The following is a 24,178-nucleotide window of genomic DNA, read 5'->3' as shown; positions in this document are numbered from 1 at the left end:
ATCAATTCACCAGTAGATGGCTCTAGTTTGTAATTTTCAATAATTTTCATTTTCTAAATCTTTTATTATTACAAGCAAGAAATTTTAACGAAATAAATATTGTTTAGGTTATAAAACAATATTGTTATTTTATTATTGTTTATATCTCAACTGATAACTTATCGACTCTTCCATCGGTGTTTATTTTTGTTGGTGGTAGTGTCGTGGTATCGGAATTTGGACTGTAGAGGAGAGAATAACCTCAAATGTGTAAAATGGAAAAGTTTTTGAAAGCATCCAAAGAAGCACTGGTAATATAAAACATTAGTATTAGTTGTACTATTGCGTCATTGGTTTATTCTGTTTCCCTTTTCTTAAGTTATTTATAAGACTGTTTGAATATTTGTATTCAATACATTCAACAAAAATATTACTTCTACAAGGTTTATGACTCCTGTAAAGCGCTGTTGAGTCAGGTGATAGTGGCGCCGACAATCGTTAAATTTACGAACTCTATTTAAAATGAACTTCTTTACCTATTGATGATTTAACCAAAAAATTTTTTTTATGGCTGAGAGTGAATTATTTATAAAAAATATTTGTAAAAATAATAGGAAAAAATTGCAATAATAATAAAATTATATTACAAATATGATTCCCTTGAGTATTTATGTTTGAATACATTAATTAAAATTGGATGGAAAGCTGTCGTAGACTTTTAAAATAAGAAAAGAAAACAGTTGTTGAAAGAATAAAAATTGCATTATTTTATTAAGAGCATAACGCTTTCTAAAAAAGAGTCAAGCACCAACTAAAATGTCAGGGGCAGAGTGAAGATTTTATGCCTCACTTTGCAAGTTTGGAGAAAATGAGCTTTAACTCGGCGGGCTTGGGAGTCTTTCTTGTTATTTCATTAAAACTTTAACATCTCGAGTATAAAGTAGTATACAGTTAAAGTACTTTTACGTAGAACGATCGTAAAAGGAGGAAAGTCAACGTGACACCTTGATTTCTAGAAATTTTTTTCTGTTCAACCTTTTATAGTATAATTTTGCACGATCCTCGACTTTTTAACGAATTATACAAACAATCTCAACCTTTGAACGTGGGAAAACTTCTTTAATATAGCATTAAATAATGTAAAAATATGAAGAATAAATATTAATCTCGACGAAAGTAAATAATGTAAAAACATAATAGGGATTTTGAAAGCGTTTATCAATATAGGTACCAGTCTCGGCTAAGTTTGATGGAAAAGGAGCTTTTTACGATAAGCGCGACCTTTGTGGAAACTTGGCAAAGTTACGAAAGTTTGCTCGTGGCCCGAAATTACGACTGAATTTTTAATCGCGCCAGATATGGTGCTTGTCAAACTTCTCCCATCCATATACATACATCGGACGCTGCCAGTCATAATAAGGGAAGAGTGACATTTACCCCATGCCAATCTTCATCCAGCTTTGCGCAATGGACGAGAAAAGCAAGAAATCCACAGCGTCGAATCATGAAAATAAATAAATAGGTGCGCTCCGTGTCATCGGACAGTCGTAATTCTGAAATTTCCTATTGCACCTGGCAGCGAGGGTGGTTTAACGTCCATCCCCATAAAACAAATGTCTGATCGATTTTTCCGGCGCGTTGGAATTTTTTTTCGCTGTTTGCTGCACGAAGAGAAAATATTTCTGCAATTAAAATCTAACCAATCGACGCTATTGACTTTAAAAAGATACTTTTATCGGTTTAAGTGAAATTAATATGAATAAAAAACAGAGGATTAAAAAAATAAAGTTTTAACGAGATTAAAAGGCGAGCTATCGAGTCGACGATGAACATATAGATACTGAAGAGAACGTTGATAAATAAATATGCACCGAGTAAAAAAGATATTCGATTCAAAAATATGTTTATTCCAATAGTTTTCAATTAGATGTATACTAGATGTTAACGAACGAATCATCGAATTATCAAAAATATATTTGAATCCAATTAAATTTGTAATCTGCTTTATCAAATATCATTAAAACCAAGAAAATAATTCATTAGTATTATAATCCAAATAAACATTTATTTCAATCAAATCTCAGTATATATATATATATGTATTGTGTGAATGAAAAAAAGGAAAAAAAGAAAGATCGTAACGAATGAGCGAACGAAGGAAGCAGGGTAACGATTTGCAAAGTTTTTATTAGGTGCTAAGCAAATTATAAGGCGTGCTGGAGGATGAATGTACGGTGTGCGGAATATTATAGGGAATGTACGAGAATTGCGTATCGATTTATAGGGGGACCTGGGCAAGTGCAGGAAGGTCCGCGTTGTCATGGGAAATCAGACGTGCGATCTGGACTCTGCGGTTTGCGCCCTTGCAAAGGGACTCGCCGAGTACCGAGAGCAGCAGAAGAAGAACCGGAAGGAGGTGGCCACGATACCGCTCATGAACATCCCCCAGAAGGAGTTTCGCGTCAAGACCGAGGTCGTTTATTATCTGCAGCGTCACGGACTCCACGAGAATCTTCTTACCTTCCGGTAAGAGATACAAAATCCAACCTTTCTCACGTTAAGCTCCATACCTACCCCATTTTAGTTTTTTCACACCTCCCCCCTCCCCTCCTCCCTGTCTTTTCTTCTACACAATACATTTAAAACACGTTCTACTCAATAAATTTTTGTTTCCATCACTGAATCCACAGAGTTAAAAAGAAACTCGATGTTCTCTCAAGTTATACGTCACTGTGATTAGCCTCGTTTAACGGATTGATCCCCTTCCCGCTCTTAATCGCTTGTTAACAAAAACACTCGTTATACCAATCATCGGTATCTATAGGGAATTTTTGCCAATTAGCAAATTTATCAAATTAATCATCTAGCTGCGAGGTCCTGTTAATTGACTAATACGAATAGCGGCGATTCTCATCTATCCCAGACCATCATTAATCAGATCTCCTAATTCCATTTACGAGTGGACCGGTTAATTCTTTCATGCGTTCGCCAAGTAATCGCAAGTAGCACTCCAAACAAATAAATCTTTCAGGATTCGCGATGAAGTAATCGCTTTCAGCTGGCGAGTGAATTATTCAATAATTCTCGGGGATAGTTTCAGCGGATAGTTAATCAAGACTGGATGAAATTTTTGCGATCGGCGAGCTTGCGCCGGGACCAACCAGCGATATCACCCCTGAAATCTCCGAAAGTCCCGAGACGAATATTAATAGGAGCTAATTGGAAAGTTCCAAAGCTGCGATGCTATTATCAATTATTCAAGATAGATCTCTGCTCCCTCCCCCCCCCCCCCGTCACCTGCCGTCCTACCCTCTTCCCATCCCTCCTATAATTTCACAAGCCTCGCTTATTTAACTATCGACTCCTTTTTTCGCCACCTTGCCACTACTCTATCCGTACAAAACTCTTATAATGATAATTAATTACAATTTTTCCCCTTTTATCACCGAGATAATTTTCGACTCTATCACTGATTAACCACTAAAATTCGTCAACTTGATTTCGTTACTATTATCGAGCTGGACTACTGAAATTCGTGACCAAATAACTGCACGCTCAGGATTTCAATAATTTGAATCAAGGATTTTGAGATAATAAATTGACAAGGAGTTCTTGATGGATATATTTGGCTATTTACTTAAAAAAATATTAATCTCCATTTGTCTGCAATTTCGTGCCATTCGATCCGTAATATTCTTTTATAATTGTAATTAATTTCAGGTATTTTCACTCGAACGTCGTGTCAGTTTCTGTATGAATCACTGATTTTACTACCATCATCGAGCTGTTCCACTAAAATTCGTCAAACTGATTTCGGTTGATATTATCGAGCGTTACCACTGAAATTCGTGACCGAATAACTTCAGGCTCAGCACAAAGATAATTCAGACCGAGGATTTCGTTAATAAATAATTATACGAGATATACGTATAGTGGGGTATATATACTATAGTACACTATAGATAAATTTCTCGTTTCCCCGAGAGTTTCAGCGTCGTCTTAGGGGGCTTTTTTCCATTTTTACTCAGCGGCCGTACCATATGTCAGTGTCAATATCAATTTAGTTACATTTTTCGCAGGACACATGCATAAAGGAGGATATTGTTATCTTTATCATTATGGTCGGCTTTAAGCGTCTGCCTGCCATGAATACGTAAAAAGAACGTGACGAAAATGCCACGCACTAGTCCACGAATCTCAGCTTTATTCATCCAAAATAACAATCCGCAATTACAAATATTATATTATTGGAATGAAAGCTCCTATCGTGATTTAAATTGTTGAATAAATGTTTTCTATACGCAATGACAATTTTCCACGCTTTTATTATATTATTAAATATATATAAACTATAAAAACTTTTAATTGTAAAAAATATTGTTTCAGGATACAAAATAATATGCGAGGATAAAATGTACTCATTTTCTCTTTGTGTATTATTGTTATCTCAATACTATTTTCACTAGTGTCATTATTATTATTATAAATATTATAAATATTTTAAGGAAAATAAATATTATAATAAGAAATATTAAAACGACGAGATACGGAAAGTCTGTGAGGATTCATTTTTAAATATGAGAGAACTCCAGCCAGAGAGAGAGAGAGAGAGAGATGGTTTACACGCGACGATTTTTTTCTTTGTGCAATTTAATTAAGCGATCTACGATGGTTCTCTTTTGTGGCCCACGGACGGAATATCCGCGAGGAGCAATCTTAAAAGGTTCGGTAGTTGGAAATTCTAACGAAAGCCCGGTATTTTCAGCCACCCCTACGGCATTCTTTCCGCGGCTGCTCCTAAGTGCTCCATGTAATTGGATATCAAAGACTCACATTGGACGATCGATCAAATGACTTTCGGCTCCTGGCGTCTGCCCCCACTTATAGTTACGTATAGGGTGGAACGTCTAAAAACTAAACCAGCCAGCTCATATTTCCCTTTTCCTTTCATCTTTCTCTTTCTATCTTTTTTTCCATTTCTACCCCTTTTCCTATATCCTCTCTTTTTGTTTCTTTCCATCCCCTCTCTATATATATATCTATATCTTTATCTATCGCTCTATTCCTCTGTAATATTTATCTATTCCTGTCCTATTTCTCCCCTCGACCCTTTCCCCCACTTTCTTTTTCATTCTTCACTCTCTACTTGTTTTTCTCACCCCCTTCCTTTCTTTTTCCTTTCTCTTCATTTCTTCCCCATTCCCATTTCCATTTCCTTTTCCATTTATCCCTGTCCCTTTTTTTATACCCACCCCCTTTCTACCATCCTCATCAACGTCCATCCCATTCTTTCGTTCACACACACTATCCCCCTCCTCATCCCCAAATTACACTCTCAACCAGACAATTCGTAAAAACCCTAATTATAATCTGTCTTATAAATTATCAATCCATCAATTTCCAAATTCTAACTCCTCACCACCTTTAAAGCCATCCATTAATCCTCGTTATAAATGTCATTTCCGTTTTTGCACGAAACGAATCGGGCAACAATGTGCAATTTAATTTGCATATCGCGGAAGAAAAGGACACCTCTGTGTCGCTATCGTTGTAAATTTTCTGTATTCTCTCTCTCCCTCTCTCTTTCTCTCTCCCTCGATGGATTTCAATTGGCTGAGGGATTTGAGAGAATACTCCCGGTCCTTTTTTAATTATCCTCTAGTTTCGCAGCGTTTGCTACTGGTACCACCCCGTATAGTATGCGCGTGGTTTAGTACACATATACAATACAGTATATTGTATATATCTATATATATATACGTGAGCAACATCCATCGTAGTCCAGCAAAAAAGAAATGGCGCGCACTCTTGCACGTTTCTTCTTAATTCTCTTCGTTTCTCCCCGTTCATCCGGAAACTGTAATAACAGCTCTTGTATGGCTGTTCTTGGTATCAGCAGATTGGGGATAAATAAGGCCGTTGCTGGAATTCCCAGTGAGAAACTTGGAGAATTACGATTCTTTGATTCTCGTCTGGGGGATGAAAACTTTCGTTATGTGGCTGATGGATGATTTAATGCTTTGTATTATTATTATTATTATTGTTATTATTATCATTGGTCGAATAAACGTTTGGTTTCGATTAGACGCCCGGCTGCTACACGCGACCAGGCCAAATATTTGCCGGGTGTTACTATGTTCGTCTATTTGTCCATTTGGGGACTGATTTGATTGCTTTCCCGTGGCCAGGCCACTGAATTGCCAGTAAATTATGGCAATAACCGAGATTGCCCCGACAGCTACAAAAAAATTTAACAGAATTTTTCATTGAATCTATATATATATAGAGACAGAAAAAGACTATTCGCCATAACCTGCTTCACCAACTTCTTAGCAGCCCTTTTACACGGTATTTCTGTCAGAGGAATAATTTGGAAGGTATTTCAGACTCCAGGACCAAGATCGATAACCCTGTGGTAGTCAGTCGATAAATAATATATACCTAATTAAATAAATAATGACGTACGGTTAACGAGAGCAAATGAGTAATTATAACACGAAATAGGAACAAGAGGGGGGGGGGGGGGGGTAGCAAAGAGATCGTGGCAGAAGCAAAACAAGGTCGGAGCGTAAAATATAAATTAGTTTTCCCAAACATCGGCGAACACGGAAAGGGATCATTAAGATCGTCGATCTTTCAGCAGGTTCTTCCAAAGGGTGGAGGGATTCATTTATACCCCAGTCGGAATTGGCCAGGACGAGTTACAGCGGTCATTAGAAGCATCCTCTGTCATCCTGAGAGTCCTTGATAAGGATCTCTTCTTCCTGTATAAAATCACCGAGTGAATGGAGAAAAAACAGCTCCTTCTGCCCTTTTTCCGGATCCCGTTCGATCGGCATCTCCTGCCTCAGTTGGTAATGCCGGTGATTTGTAAGAAACGCACACGCACGTTTCCGGACAACTTCGAACGTCAACTTCCTCCCGGCACTCGCACTTGTCCATCCTTTCCCAAAAATTCACTTCCCATCCGTTAAACCCGCTATTTTTCTACAGATCAAAGTTTATCCTCATAGATCCCTCCAAGACTTTACGGGAATCCATTTAAGATCGACTTTTGCGACGAGGAAATGGAAAAATTAAGTGATACTGGTCGACGATAAAGGCAGCAGTGATAAATCAGTGATATGGATAGAAGCTATAGCAGAGGCTGTGCTTAAAAAGGAGCTAGTGATGTAGGTCGAGTGAAGGGTCGACGCGAAAATAAGTGGTTCGAGTCGGTCATAAAGTTGGCGCGAGGAGCAGTGACGTAGGTCAATAACGAGCTTGACGGGAGAAAATGAGTGATACGAATCAACGATAAGGATTTCTACCGGAAATGACACGGACCGATGCATTTTGGCTTCCGGCGATTGAATTCGACGATATGACGCTTAAGCACGTTTCAATGTTCCACGAAGCGAATTTTGGGTTCACGCTTGTCGACTGCACGTGTCGCGAGAGGCTTGCATAGCTGACGTTCCGTGGTCTGCCCCGGCCAACCCCTCGAGTCCCCCCCCCCCCCCATCTCCTAGACCACGCCAAAAACAACCCCAAGCCCTATCCAACACCCTCGAAAGATTCAAGAAGCTATTTTGCCCACTGAGAACTACCACAACTTTGAGCACCACTCGGCTCTAATATTCGTTTAATCGATTAAATTCATTGAAACATCAAAATATCCTTGAGGAGTCTTCAAGTTTATCTGTAGAAAAAACTGAATAGGAATCTTGATTCGTATAACACTGTTATTGGATTCTGATCAAGTGGACGAATTAATTTATTCTGATAAATTCATTTGGCTTGGTTTACTCAGATAATTAGTCCTGGGTTTGTGAAATTCTTGGAGATTTTAGAATGTCCCCAGAGGTTTAGGTGTCAATTATATGAGTAGCTTCTGGGTTGGCAACAGGATGCTAGTTTGACCTTAGAGCATTCGCAGAGATCAGATAAACCTGAGCAAAGACAGAGTTTACCAGCTCGCCTAAAAGCGACCATTGACCTGAAATAAACTTAACAAATTACTTAAGATAATATCAATTTCCCTAACCTAAACGATTTACGAAGTTGAGCAAATTGCTTTTACAGACTCTATGCATGAAACTCTATTACAATAAAATTAATATAACCTAATAATTGTTGTTGATTGGTAGTAATAACGTGTAATATGAATCAAGGGACTCGATGAAACGTAAAATAAATAATAAAGTCCTTATACACTTACTACAAGAATGTATATATAAGAAGGTATAGATGAAGTTAAGTTTGGAATTGGCAAAGTGAGCAATAATGAAAGCATTAATATGAATAGGGATCAAATTGACTTGGGGAGGGTTAGCTCTGAGGGCAAGTTGGAGCTGATCCTCGTGGACCATCACGTCCTGGTGGACGAGGACGAATTGCTGGCCAGCTCGGTCGTGGAGATTATTGATCACCGACCCCAAGACGACCAGTGGCCTTGGGAAGGAAGGACGATTCATTTGCAAACGGTTGGCAGCTGCGCCACCCTCGTAGCTTTTCACCTCCTACGAAACCAGCCGGAGATCCTGGACACTCAACTTTGCAGTCTACTTAGGGGTGAGCTCTCCCAAATTCTACACATTCTCCCCTTCCTACCCCAAAAACCTCCATTTTCGCAAAACATACCTCACACCCTTCTTCCTCCGAATTCCACTTCTTCACCTCCACTCATTTCCATAGCAAAATTGTTGCTTTGAATTAATTATATCTCTTTATACAATATTATAATTACAGCTCTTCCAACGTGTCTTTAATTATCCTCGCTTTTCAGACGTATATCTCGTTGTGTCAGTTTTCTAAACAATTAGGATCAATCATCGGTTTGATTCCCTTTCATTAAATCCTATCCAGCTCGGCTATCGAGAGTTTTTTTATTCGCTCGATTGACCGACACTCAATTTGTGTAATAAACTTACTGAATTTTTAACTAGATTTATCAACAGTTTGCGAGAATTTATACTCCACTATGCGTTTAATGGATTTCTGAAACAATCAACGTATAAAGCAAGCACATGAAGAATTCATACCAGCATTTGACGTTTGCTGGTATTTTGACAATTAAAAACCAAAATTGACGCAATTGTTTATAAGTGATTATTTGTGAAAAAACGTTAGTTCAATCACATCCAGCAGATGAATATTAAAGTACAGCTCTCGATAAAATTTTGTCACCTAAAACGAAGGAGTGCATGGTAGAAGAGATCACTTAATAATGAGAATAAAAATGTGGACGCTTTGTAACGATCAGGAGTGATGAAGCCTGATGGGGAGAGAATTAAAAGAGGAAGGTAGGGAATGGGCAGAGTGAGAGGGGCGGATCAGAGGAGGAGGGATAGAAAGGAGAGACAGGAGACAAATTTCTATTTACACGTAAAAGAAAAGTAATTTAGGAATTCTTTGTTCCTGTGCAATTTTATTAAAAGGTCTGACTAGCGAGCTTTGAAAAGGTTGGGGAATTCGTTGAAATTCGTAAAAAATAAGGAAGCCAATGTTGGATGTACGAGCCAAACGTTGGATCGTGCTGAAAACTGGTTGCCAGCGAGAGATTTTGCCATCGCCGCCACTCACCACTCACCCCACTTCCGGTACCTCTAAAATAACTAGCAAGGCTAACAAAGTGTTGGCAAAAGTGGTTTAATCCTAGTTTCCAGGTGATATTGGAAAATGAGAAGACAATGGACGTCAAAGTCATTTGAAAATGGTGAAGGGGGAGGGGAGGGGGAGGGAGAAGGGAATTTTCAACCCCAAAATCGTTGACTCTCGAAACCAATTGTCCCCCTCCTGTGATAGGAATCACCTACCCTCACTTCATTCATTTTGTGCAGAGAGAATAAATAGAGTACTAAGTGATTAATTAATTAGTTAATTAACTCATATAAATATCGTGAATAGAAAATTGAAGAAATACAATTACTTCTGACAATATAGGTAGTTTTGTGTATTTACGTACGTGGATAGGGGTTGGGGGCGCAGGTATACATATATTTGTAATCGCTCTCATGCATTTAATTAAAACAATTGCTTCGATATTATATTGAAAAACCTTTCTTTACTATTTGCATGGGGAAAAAGAAGAATGGAGATAAAAATACCGAATTAATTCCATCGGGATGGAATACAAATATTTTCGGAAGAAATCTTTCGCGACGGAAAACGGTCGGCGCGGGGAATTTATTCCAAAGGAGAGAAAAGCGTCAAGGTGGAAGATTTTCTTTCGTTGAAATTACTCGGTTCCAGTGACGTCACTGCTAGGATACAGTCCTCGTTTGTCGGACAGTTCCCCCCTCTCCCTACCTGGCGCCTGGCAAACCCTTTAAAGCCCGTCGTCCGCTGCGCCCGACTTTTACGGTGGCTTGATTTATGCGCTATTTTTCTGCAAGTGCATTATTCCGCAATAAAAGTGCATCCGAGCTAGAAACGCTACTCACCCCGAGATGCCAGTCGAGGCAAATTGGCCACTTGCGAGGGAAATTTGCGGAAAAGAATAATTATTACGAGTTTCGAATAATTAAACGAGAGTGCCCCGAAGTATAGTAACTTGGCTTAGCAAATTAGCTGGATTAATAGGATTGGGTCAACTGGTTTTTTCTGGATTACAAGATCCGGATCAAAAATGTTCTTCTCTGTGATTTTTTGCACTAAAAGCATATTGCGTTGCAGTTTGTCAATAAAACAATAAACATGGAGAATAAAGAAGTCTTGTTGATTAAAAGAAGTGTTTAGAAAAGGCTGTAAAGAATAGTTTCAACGGGATGAATGAAATATGAAAAAAAAAATGGAGGAAATAAACTAGAAAAATAATTACTTTACGAGAACTCCCTTTTCCCCGGTCTGAATCCCACGCCAGGTATTGCCATTTTTAGCTCGCTCGCATTAATGATACTGGCACGTTTGAAAAATTCATCCGGATGAATTAAAAGCTTCTTGGCAAAGGAAAAAATGCCGGGATCCAGAAAGTTTAATATTTAAGTAGCAATTTGCAACAAGCCAACCTGTCACGCTCGATTTGCTTCTATTTAGAAAATTGCAAAGCGTAGCAGGGATGCTTGGTGCCTTTTTGGGGGATTTTCAGCATTTTCCTGGATGGCTGTTGCACGTGCTCCGAGATGGCTTTAAAGATGAGACACCCGACTGCCCGTTATGCATAAATGCACGAACATCTCCCAGCTATTCACTCCAACCCTCACTCGTTCACGAATAATTTTCCATCTTTTTCTCGTCCGTCCACTACCTTATTCTCTTTATTTATAAATTAATTCTAATTCCACCCATGCTCTCATCGTGATAAGATTGTTTATTAAAAACAAAGAGAGGAAATGTTATTTAAACTCGAGCGAATATTTTCTTTTGCATTATTGACACCGCGTCTCCCGTTTCCTTATATATATATATATATTCATCCCCCCTTTTCCTCGTCTAATTCTGATCTAATTTTGCCCCAGGAATCCTCTCACGAGAAATTTGCCGAGATCAAATCTCGGAGTACAAATCCTTCAATACGTTTGACGCGCGCTGGCTTTCAAGTTTTTCCTGGAATTCTTAGAGGGTCTCGAATATTCCCTCCCCTTTTATGGAAGTGTGAATAGACCATTTTTCGGATAGCGCTGTTTCAGGTGAGATTTCGTTGAGATGGAAATCGCCGTCAGCTATGAGGGAAAGTGGGAAGAAGGAGAGTGAGAGAGGAATAAGGGGGAGAGGCTTTGTAACGCGTGTATTTGTGCATTTGCGTGGAGGAAATCGGACAATCCGCTTCCAAAGTTTTTCGAATCCGCACAAATCGATGACCCGGAATAGCAAATGCTTCTCTACTCCCGTGGCGAGATTTACGTAGTGGAAAAAACTCTGTTCAACCTAATAAGCAAAACCAACGGATTCTGCAAGTCCGCAATAAAATTTTATAAACTCGTCGTGCGAGGATATTAAAGATCTGATAGAAAGATAACTTTGTAAAAACATAGTAGAAGTATATATACACGCGCACGTGTATTGACGAAACGAGATTCATTCAAGTTCCAATATATTATTTGCTATGAAATTTTTGTAAGAGGGACAAAAGAAATTGACATTCCGATATGAATACGAGAGCTCCGGTATACGTGTACGGTAGACTAAAATTATGTAGGAGGTATTGATAATAACAAAATATTTATTTAACGATTGCTAAAAAATGAAAATGCTGAATACGAGGAATGAGGGAAGGGACGATAAATCGGAGATTGGGAATTTTTGAAAGAATGCTGAATGTTCTTAATGGGAGGAGGGGGTAGGAGATAAAAATACCGGAAAGAGGGAAATATTTAGTGATTTCCGGGCTTTGTTATGCAGCTTGGAGATTTTTGGCAATTCATGGCTGGTTATTGCCTGAAATTCGGGTGTATTTCTAGTTAAAAATGGCAGCTGGAGGGTTGTTCGGGGATGAAACGGTGGAAAAGCTGCAGGTTGGCTGAAAACTACGGGGGTGAATGGGTACGGAGAACGTTTGGCTGACCGTTAACGCGCGGTTTGAAGTTTCTCTATCGCTCAACACCAGCCAGCGAGGCCTGTTAAATATTTTTCCAACCCTTTTCAAATGCCAAATCGAAACAATATCCAGCTCCCTCCGATTCCCGCGCCACTCCCCCTAACAGAAAGAATATACACGTGGAATTAGTATTTTAGTCTTTCGCTCTTTTTTCCCCCAAATTTCACCCGAAACCCATTATTTCACGCTAAAAGTAATCCCTATTGAATTACCACATTTTTTCCTTCGCTCTATACGTAGAAAATTTCAACGTCATAGTTTTCTGCATACTTTTTATTTTTTTTTATTTCCATACCCCGATAGTTTCATCTATACACGTTTGTTCCTCGCTGAAAACGTTTTTTCTTTTAGATTTATTGAAGTATTTAATACGCGTTTCTGCCCCGTCAATTTTTCCCCTAGCGATTATCGATTTGTTTAATGGTCCCCTTTTTCCATTTCCATTCGTTAATTACCAGTTTTTCGTCTCGTATTTTCATATACGTGTACACGTACATGTGAATATTATCAATAAACATTAATTAATAAAAAAATAATCTAATATTTATGAATGTTTATCTTTATATATATATGCGTTTTCTTTTGCAGACATTTGGTAGGTAAAATAGAGTTGTTTGGTGCGAGGCGGATGAAAATTCCACGACGTCTCTGATGCTTTTCCGTCTGGACCGCGGAACGAAGTTCTTTTACTGAATATTGAATGTCAAATGATAAGTCGATACGTTACCGAATATGCCTAAATTCGTTTTACGATTGTCGCCAGGCTGTCCGATCCCTTTGAGTTTCCCCAGTAAAATGTCAGCTGGTATGGTAACATGAAAGGCCACGTTGTCCAAGGACTCGGGATGAGTTTGTTCCAGAGTGACAAATCGTTCCTGAGCTATTCCGAGTGCCAGTCTTTCTTCGTGAAGGAGACACATAAATGTAGGAGATCCCCAAATGTGTTTGTGTGTGCGAGCATTCTCACGTGTGATTATAAGCATCCATATATCTCTGTCTCACTTTTCCTACATCTGCAGAATATACTATATATATACTATGTATAACACGCCATGTGCTCCCTGTTTATGTATCCCTGATTCTATTTCTGTATATCTCATGCAGCTTCCACGTGTGATAAGCTTATCTATCTGTGTTTTACCACACGTATTTATCACTGTTTCTATTTTCCTATTCCTACACACACAATCGTACCTTTCAATGTGTAGACTCGTTCTCGTGTATCGCTGTTTCTATTTTCGTATCTCTTCATATCCGTGTAGTATTTTTTCATTGCACGTGTATGACCACACACAACGACGTATTCCACTTTATGCTTTCAAATGTGTATTATACTATATCTCTTTGCTCAAATCCATGTGTTTGTACAGGCTTGTATTGAACAAATATGAACACATACACGGGTGATCCTATTTTTGTCTCACACCCTGAATAGTCGTTTCCATGTGTGCGAGACCACACGTATCCTATATTCCTGTTTTTATTTCCTTACCCCTGTACATTATTATAACTGTTCCTCTGTATCTCTTATTCCACCTACGTGTTATTCTCTCTTTGCCAATGTGAGCTCTTCTATCCCCCTAAATACACAAACTTACAAGAAATACACACACATCCAGCTGGAGCTCGCGTGTAACTCCTTACGCGAGTGTATCCTTAAACCTGGCTATTTACTCGAGCAATTTATATCCTTGGCAAGGGTTGGCGATGGTCGATCTTTTTTCCCTAGCTGGTAATATCTGTACATTTATATCGAAAGAGAGAGAGAGAGAGAGAGAGAGAGAGCACAGTTGCATAGAGGGTGTAACATCAATTCGCGTCAATGTTTAATCCTTGATTACACATTTTTCTTATATACATGCTACAAACTTACAATTTTTAGGCAGGTTATTCCCTTTGGAAATTCCACCCCTATACCAGGGATTTTCGGATTGGCACGAATTTCTCTCATATTCGATGATATGTGAAATAACCTTGTACGTACAGTAGTACGTGTTTCGTGTGCTACTTACACACTTAAAATATAAATACAGATATATATATATATATATATATATATTTATATAGCAGTACGTGTTCCCTGTGTTTGATGTCTCTTGATACGAGAAGGATTTCGAGTGGTCGGTTACCAGCTGATACATCACGAGTATCACTGGATATCACCGGCTCAACGGACCATTGTCTCCATTAGTTGGCACCCCCCTACGCCGTCCTTCCCCTTCCCCCTCTCCTCCATCCTTGCGCTTCTATCGGCCAACTAAAATATCGTCCACCAAAACTATCGCATCCAGCAGCCATAATGGAGAAAATAGCGTTTCGATGATCGAGAAAAATTGAAACGTCGATTTATGGGCAAAGGAAGTTATGGATCGTGAATGCCGGAGGTTGAAAGAGGTTGAAGGGGGTTGAAATGGAATGGAAAGTGGAGAGGGTTGGAAGAGTGTGGAAGCGGCGTGGCGCCGCGAGAGAAGTGCTGGCAACGGGGGGTTAAAAAGGGGTGTGGCGTGCACGAACGTCACAGCTTGGAAAATATTTAGCGTCGACTAGCGAGGTAACTGGCACGGACCACGCGTTAACAGCCAATGTGACTATTCAATTTTTTTTTCTTCGCGCGTTACGCCCTTTCATCCACCCCCAGTTCCGCCAAATACGCCACTGCACTGATTCCTCTACCCCTCACCCTCTCTCTCTCTCTCTCGCTCGTTCGCTCATCACACACTCACACATCCCCATTTCCCGCTCTTCCTTTTTCACCACCCTATACATCGGGCATACTATAAATTCTAATCCCACTACCGCCAAGGGGATATGAATTTTTCCTCCTTTCTCATTTATTTACGCAGCTTCTTTAATTTCACGTGATTTACTGCTGTCAATTAATTCTCTCATTGAGTTATCGCAATTAATTCTCCCTTTTTTTTTTATTTTACACTCCATCTCTTCCCTCTTTTTTTCTGTAATGCTCACACTGTATTTCCCTATAGATATAGTTATTTGTTTGGTCATTGAAAAAAATCCAGAGTTTGCGATTTATTTCTGCAATCGCAATTTCGATCATGAGCTGAATTTATATTCGTTGTTTTCCGTGCAAGGGATGAAAATCAAGATTGCCTCCGACGTAGCGCGCGTTTGGGCCGATTGAGCAAGGCGCCGTTAAACGTAAGGAAAATCGCGCAATTAAAACAGTTATCCAATCGGGAGAGGCCATGTGTTCCAGCAGTAATGAAACTAGCATTGAGTGTAATGGACTTTGGCGCCCTGGAAACGCGTAGTTACGACTTAACTCTGATCGAAGCTCTGGCAAACTTACGCTGGATCTCTCCTAACGATTCGGCTTCGACACTCCAATGTTCGATCATAATTCCCTCGCTACCATTAAAGCTCTCAGCGCAACTCTTAAAGCCTCATCTACGAAAAACTTGTGAAAATTTACTTGCCCTAATTAATTCTGCAGCGTAAAACTTATAACCAAAGCTAAAATCTATCGAATATTGATCCAACACGTTGCTAAATGTTATGACACTGATTTCTCTTCCCTTTTCGGGAGGAAACTTTACAAAGTGTTAATAAATGTAAAATAGTTAATTTATTGTAATATGATATTATTGCGTGAAAGTAATAAATGAGCGAGGAAAATTATTAACCCTTTTTAAAACGATAATTTTGATTAAACACTGAAATTAGCTTTAAAGCTTGTTGCAAATAATGACTAAGGAAACTTGTAATTTTTTGCTAATTTTGGGTAAATTGGTTGTTGTAATTTTTTATCGTTGGTCCAATCGGATGTTGTTTGACAACAAGGCAACTCGTGACTGGTTCCCACGCGTGTTCGTGTTTCCGAATGTACTACGATTAGGAAATTCCGACGAACATTTCGTGGTCCGCCATTGGACACGTTGACAGGACGACCTGAATTATGCAGCGTTTCCCTGAACCCCTCACTACATCGCGAAAGGTCTCGCTAATTACTGTTGGTGCCTGCATATCGATTCCCACCCTTCCCTCATCCCTTATCTGTAACCCTTCTTGTACTCCCTCGCTGTATTCTATATAATACAAAATTAATTTTCCAATATATATCATGTTAATTACAATTTTTAATATAATCCTCATTTATTTTTATTAATAATTACTGAAGAATACATTAAGCATTGTCTCTCTGTAAATAAATAAGTTTCATTTTCAATGCATGTCCGAGGAAAATGAGGAAAAGTTGTACAGATAATTTCGGGGGAGAGGCTGAGAGAGACGCGAAAGAATAAGCAGAGAAGAAGGGAAGATTGTGAATTAAATAAAGAAAAGGACACGATGATAGTCCTTCAGAGGAGGAAGTTCAGTTGCTGAGGAATGTATTTAGGAAGAGTTGGGGGAGTCTAGGTACGTAGTGAGGGGTTTAAAGAGGAGAGGGTGGGGGTAGTCTAGTACGAATGGGAGGGTGTATCGGCGGATATAACGCAGAGAGCGTATCGTATATCATTTCCTCAGAATCGTTGCCCCGTTATCCCGAGTTTCCCGTTGAATGCGAATTTATCCAGAGGCACTTTGACTCTCGCGACTCCTTTGTTTCCCAGGACGGACGGCCTATCACGTTGTTGTGAATATTATCCCGCTGGAATACGACCGCTGTCAGCCGCAGTCAACTTTCGCCGCGATTCCTCCAGCGACGGGATTCCGAGGGGTGAAATAACAGCGGAAAGGGGAGGAAACGGTGCTGAAGAAGTTAAGCAGGGGGTGGAAGAGAGTAAAATTGCTGATAAGAATAAACGGAAGGATTTAGCGAGAAATAGAGGGGGTTCAAAGGGGACGAAATAGTGCGGAGGGCGAATGAAGAAAAAATGGAGAAAAGAAAATACTTTAAAACGTGGATAAAAATGGAGGGGGTGGGGGGAGCGAAGAGAAAATGAAGGAAAATGAAATGTAGGGGAAAAGGTGGAATCAAAATGGAATAAAGATATTAAAACAAAAACGAATAAGTGATGAACTGCATCAAAAAGAAGTTTTCGGTTAAAATGAGTGCTGATAGTTCTGGATTGGGGTGAAAGGATAAAGGGGGGGGGGGGTATAGGGGCGGTTCTAGCCGGGAGAAAAGTTTTGCTACAGTGCCCCCTAAGAGGGTGCAGATTTCTCCGATTAACTTGTTTACCAACAATAGCTCGAGAATTCTCCAATGAATAAACCCCTCAACACTTTTGTCATTATTAATTTTCATCCCTTAACCTTATCAACTTCCACGTTACATTAACTTTGACCAAATTTTCCTCCATTATTCATCAAAGTTTTCTCATTTTTTTTAATCTCTATTTTCATAGAGATATGAAATCCACTTATTCATTTAATTCAACAATCATTAGCATTCTAATACTTGATTTTTATCTGGAAGGTAATTCTAGATTGAATAATCACATCTTATAAAATGACCTCCTAAGTTTTTCTGCTTTTAATCGAGACCTTAAATTTTTATGTTTTCGTCTCACTAATTTATTTATATTTATACTCGCGTAATTTATGCACAAGATTTTTCACGCTACTCCCGTTTAATCGAGATTCATCTTGGAAATTCATTATTTTTCAAGGAAGCCAATCCGGAAATTCATCGGGAAAATCACTACCGATATGCTGGAAGGCAATTCATGCACATTGAAGTAAAACGGAGTGGTAGGACTGAAAAAACCGCACGTCACTGGTAAAATAGCGGAAAGAATACGAAGTTCATTAAAATCTTTTTAATTACATATTTTATGAAGCCATTAGAAAGCCGCGATTATTCGTCTCTCTCTCTCTCTCTCTCTCTTTCTTTTTCCCTCTCTGTCTACGTTTTCAGTACTGAAGGATTAACGCACAGATTTAAATTCATTGAAATATACATAACAGCACTTGGTTCTTTGTCATATTTACCGAAGTTGGGTGAAAGCTTGTTAATTTTAAAAATTAAACAGTCCTACTCTCTCGCCTCCCTCTCTTCAGATTCTACTACCATTCGAAATATTTTCAGGGATTCAATACATTTTTTATCCTACATTCAATATTGAAAGTCCACAAAAAAACAGCTTTATTCAATAAATTATTAAATCTCGTTAAAAATTTAGTTTTATTGCCATTTTCTCTAATTTTATAAATGCATAGGTGATAAAAAAAAATTATTAAACGAATGGAACGTAAAGGAAAATTCTAATATTGCATGAGAATTAAAAAAAATGTTTATGTGCATTGGATATTTGGATTGCTTAACGATAGTTTATAATATTAGAAATGAAAGGAAGGATACATTTCTCGAATAAAGTTCTAGAATAAGACCGGAAATAAATTATGATTTATAAAGGATAAGCTTTTAAACTAAGGACTAGTAGAGAACGAAAGAGAGACAGATTGATAGGTAGAGTAAGAGTCGAAGAGACAGAATGATAGATAAATAGAAAGGGGAAAGGGAAAGAGAGAGGGAGATAGAGGGAAAGCTAGAGAGAGAGAGAGAGATAAAGATAAGAGGGTGGGGAAGAAATAACCATGAATTTTTCAACTATAATATGTTTTCCTTAGTTCCCGAAGTGAATTTCGTTTTTACAAGAGGGTGAAAAATTTATCGCTTCTTGTTTTAGCGGTAATGCCGGTTTTTATCTCGATCAATCTTCATCCGCATTGATCAATTTCAATTTCAGCCACGGCTCGAACTTTCAGTTGTTTCCACCGGCAAATCACGTAACCAACTTGTGTACCGAGTTAAGAATTTGCTTGAAAAAAAAAATCTTGGCAAAATTAATCACTTTCCCATCGAAAAGCGAGGCAAATCGTTAAAAGTCTACAAATTGTTGTGCTCGTAATAGCAAGGCTAAGTTTTTCTTTAATTTCGTTCAGACTGATCGATGGAAGGCCACGTAACGCATTTTTCAAATAAACTTATATTAAATAGGAAGGTATTAAAAGTATTGATTTTTCACAGGACCAATACTGGCAGATACGTACAATTTGTCGAAAAAAGTCGACCGAGCTACTCCATTGGATTACGAAATGATCGAGAAATTGGAGAAACTTGGAAATCTAAAAGCTGTCGATAGGGACGAGACCTACAAAGATATTTTAAATGCCAAAACTGACATCAGCTGTTTGACCACGTATGATCTTTTAATCAGGGATCTCAAAGAAACTAATGGTGTACCCATAGCAGTGTTTCCTATGCTGGTCGAGGTAAAATTAATCACTTTTTCATTTCTAATAATTATCCAGCGGTCGTTTTGCAGTGAATCATTGGAATTGTAAATTTAAATGAACCACAGTAAAAGTTCGTTGAGAAAATAACTATCCAAGAATTTTACAGCTTTCACCGATGAGAACTGAGAGAAAGATAGTTTTAAGAGCGAATTGCAAAGTTTATTTGTGCAATTTGGGAAAAGGGAGGGTGGGACAGGAGATGAGAAAAACTAAAAATTTAGGGAGAAGGAGGAGCAGCGAGAAAACTAAATGAGTTTTAATGGTCCCTTGAAAAGTGCATGAGTAAGATGAGTCTTGCAAAGTGCAGGACTTCCGGTAACATTTAATTCTTCCGGTTGACGGCATATCGGTAGTGGCAGCTGGATTAAACTGTGCTCACTTGAGAACTTGGCGGAATTTTTATCGTACCCGCCAAACTCAGATTGTTTTTCCGCATGCTGGAGCCCTCCCGATACTCGCGCCCAACTTCCGCTGACTCGTAACTTCCGCCTCGACCCCCAGCAGCTTCGACGCTTACGCAGCCCAAACGCTGAATCAATTTTAATGGAACTCCCGACACTTCTGTCTTTGCCAAATACTCCCTCGCAATTATTTATCTGCTCGTATTATCGAACCTCAAAAAATTCCGTTAACCTTGCTACTCGCCGATAAACAATCCTCACCAAGAAAAGATCCAAGAATTCTCCAGTATTTCTCACAATGACTAACTGCGAGAAAAAAGACGCTGACAAACATAATTTTATATAAGAATTTGATTTATCTCGTACAACTCACCGTATATTTCTGAGTCTCGATTTATTCTATGGGTCTGGTTGATTTTTAGTCATTGTTGGATGGAAAAATTAGAGGGGAACAATTTTCAAGTAGAAAAACGTGTAATTGGTCATCCCTATAGAAATTATTGTTATTATCAGGGTTTATGAACGCATCGAACAGACAGTGCGTATAGCAGAATTGGATGGTTTGATGTTACAGGAATTTTTGGGAATGGATGATTGGTCGAGTTCACTGAGAAACTTCACCAAGGAGAAAAATGCACAATTGGTCATCCTGATCGGTCTGGAGCTGAGGAACGACCGGGTGACCAGGGACATCGCCGTGTTCTCGTTGTCGTCCAATGAGCTGGAAAATAAAGTGAGTGCTGTTCAACTTGTCTTTTTCCTTAACCCCCTACTGCCACCCCCATCCCAAACTACCCTTTTGGGGTCGACCTGCTCGATTGCTCAGTACGTGGATTCCTTCTCTGGGTCAAAAGTCACCGACAATGCCTCCTCGATCCCTTCTGGTCTATTTGTCTTCTCAGAAAGCTACCCCCTCCCCTTCCATCAAGCACCACCTTTTGTCGCCCTTATTATTAACTCGACTGATTCCAAAGACACTCCCTAAACTCACCTCGATTTATTATATCCCCCTTTTCTCTCACCAGAAATCTTATTCCGCGAATTTTGTTTAAATTTACACCAGACCTCCTCCCAAACTCACCCCCATTTAAATTTCAGTCATTTCATTCAGAAATATCGAGGTTTTATTACAATTTAGATTGACTTGATTTACTAAATGCCATATTCCAATTCTTTGACTATTATACCTCATCTATTCGATAGCCGAAATAATTTAATCCATCGTTTATCGATTTAACACCGGTCGATCGTTATTCTAGCTTCGTCCGGAAATCCACGAAACTCGCAAAGCTTTCCGATAAAATTTCAGCGATCGTATCGCGCGATTTAATTTATGGATAATTTCATCCAATGGTAATTTAATGGTAACATGCAAATATCCACAACAATTAAATTCACATTTGTATTTAATGTATTCGATCCCTAATACAGTAACGCTGCTAAAATGAAAATCCAGTCAAATTGAAATTAGCTTTTGAAGACTGGAGTAAAAAATTAGAGATTGGGGTGGAATGGGCGTGTCATCAAAAAAGAAAATAAAAGAAAAGTGGTGAAGTAGAAAGGAGGCGATAATTTGAACAAATAAAAGCATAATTGAATGTTAAAAATGGTGAAAGTGAGAGGGTCAATGGATGGGGAAAAGAGTGAAAGGTAAATCGATGGAAGAGTAATTAGAAGTATCCATCGAATGTTGGATAGGAAAAAAAAGGTCGGACGAGGGTTGGTAGAAAAATATCAAAAGTATTCGGGGTGAAACAAGGTGGAGCAGCTGAAAGCAGCAATTCAGTGTTTAATGAGCGTCTCAAAAGGCTGTAAGCCTCAAAGTGACTGAGAGTCCGAAGACCAGAGGAAAGAAAAGTCCTCGTGGAACTTTTTCCTCGTGCAGAAGGGCTTCCAGCTGAAAGTTACCATCGCGGTGAAACGTGAAATTCACGAGTGCCATTGTGAGAAGAAAAAGTACTTGTGCCACACGAGATAGTTAATAACAAATGGAGTCTTCCACTGTTTCCATTATTAAAATTCCTTGATTTACATTTTTGTGTCTTCTGTTCAATGTGTTATTTATTTTAATATATTGTCTATTTTTCTATTTATTAATTTTAATGAATATTATATTTACCCACCAATCCCGCAAAAATTATTTATTACATGACGCATTAAATTATGCAATTGCTAACCAACAAACAATGCTTATTAATTTTCCTTCATTGATTTATTTATGTTCACGAATTATTGATTAATTAATTTTCACGCAAAAACGATCTAATAGCGCCTATAATTTAACCATTCATAATTTTCTCGCGAAACACGTTGATTTTGTCAATACGAACAGGTCATTTATAATTTATAGCTTTACACACATGGTTTATTAATTTTTCAATCCTACCAAGCGGCCATTGTTGCACTATAGCAAAAGATTGACAAATATTCTCTCGCTCTCTCTAGTCGTTGAAAAATGTACCACGCACTGATATAATTAAATTCTTTGTACCTTTTCGACAATGTTGACTATAATTACGAGGTAGACTAAGACGAAACAATGACAAAAATTAATTTTGCATATTATAATTATGTTTAACATAACAATATACGCATGTATGTATATGCATGCGTAAAATATGCAGGTTAGCCCAACAAAAAGGTTACTATAAGTCATTTTCAGGCTAAATTATTTTTAGAAAAATGTTGGCACACTTCAATTGCAGCTTAAAAATATTTTGCTTGAAAATGACTCTGTCCCTTTACTGTTTGCCCACCTTGTACATTCAATTAATAACCCAATATTAATAAGACTTTTGGTTGATATAAAAGTGCTTAATAGAAAATAATGAATAGTCTCGATCATCCTAGTATCTATAAATACAAATTAACATCAGAGAAGCAGAATAGCCATCACTGAATTTTTTCCCTGCCAATTGTTATTCTTGCTAATTATTTAAACAATCAATTACCTATATGACAAGCGGTCCAATTATTTCTTATAATTAATAGTCCATAATTAAAACTTTAAATTGATACAGTGGATGTTATCGTTTATTTATTTTCTGAAAAAAGGGGAAAAGTACTTTTTTCATATCACAATTCTGAATAATGCTTAAGATGAATGGAGTGGCAAGAAGTGTCGAGGCGTTAATAAATTAAACGATGTCAATAAAAGGTGTTAATTCTTGGGTCACAAGACTCTGTACATACATATATGTATATATATATAGTACGTATATGTATATTGCATACTGTAGTTAGATGAAAAGCTTAACCTTGTCTGGAGAATTTCACGGTTCATATAAATTTTCCCCTGTACAAGGTCACGGAATTTAAGGGAAGAACTTTTTTGCTCATTTCAGGGGATGATACAAAGGGGTTAATTACTGGAAGGGCTAAGCCCTTTTACCACTCGATAAACCCAAAACTATCTTGCTGGAAGAGAGGAGGGTTTCCGGGATGGTTCATAAGGGCTAGAGAGAGGGGGGTGTTCTTTGCACGTTTGGGCTTTAAACTTACCTTTTTTTCTACCACCACAGGTAATCCAAGCGTTAACCTCATCCAGCCAGCCATCGTTGGATCTGACGTTAACCAAACAAATTAAGGAAGAAGATCCCGAAGGAGGATACAGCTTATCTTGCTTCCAGCAAAGAAACCTGAGCGCAACTCGCAAACAAATCTTGCCGATCGTCCGAGCTGTTACTGCCGAATTTTGTCAATGTCAGAAATTCGACAAAGCTTCGATGCAGTCATCCAAGGATGAATAGATATTCACTGCTGCAGGGAGATAAGAATAATCATTCGTGTTTTAAGTTTATTTGTATTTTTATATAGAAATAAATCACTATTAAAGGATTTTATCTCTGTTAAGAAATTATGCTATAAAAGATTAAGTTCTATCCACATGTATTTGTATTTCCAATTTTTTAGAAAATTTGACATTAAATTTTAGTTACTTATGAAAGGAGAATGGTTATTTCTAGTTAACTCGTGGATCTTCCATGCGAATTCGATCAATCCGCTTTACAACCAACTCTACATTGTCAACGATTCTATCTGGATGGGATCATCGAATCTGCCAGGATTTTCCATATTG

General features: G+C 38.3%; 1 protein-coding gene across 1 annotated transcript; it reads left to right on the top strand.

The window, feature by feature from the left end:
* The first annotated feature begins 104 nt into the window (after nt 1-104).
* On the top strand, nt 105-23,942 carry pn (exopolyphosphatase prune). Its single transcript, XM_066730599.1, has 6 exons — nt 105-290; nt 2,264-2,505; nt 8,267-8,532; nt 19,431-19,675; nt 20,675-20,833; nt 23,622-23,942. The coding sequence occupies exons 1-6, from the start codon at nt 246-248 to the stop codon at nt 23,847-23,849; spliced, it is 1,185 nt and encodes a 394-aa protein (XP_066586696.1). The 5' UTR covers nt 105-245; the 3' UTR covers nt 23,850-23,942.
* Nucleotides 23,943-24,178: the final 236 nt, after the last annotated feature.

The sequence above is a fragment of the Prorops nasuta genome, unplaced genomic scaffold, assembly GCF_024137725.1.
Source record: "Prorops nasuta isolate Cenicafe-Biocafe unplaced genomic scaffold, Cenicafe_Pnas_1.2 PNAS00008, whole genome shotgun sequence".
Lineage (NCBI taxonomy): Eukaryota > Metazoa > Arthropoda > Insecta > Hymenoptera > Bethylidae > Prorops > Prorops nasuta.
The sequence above is the reverse complement of the archived record's forward strand: the minus strand, read 5'-3'. Positions and strand labels throughout refer to the sequence as shown.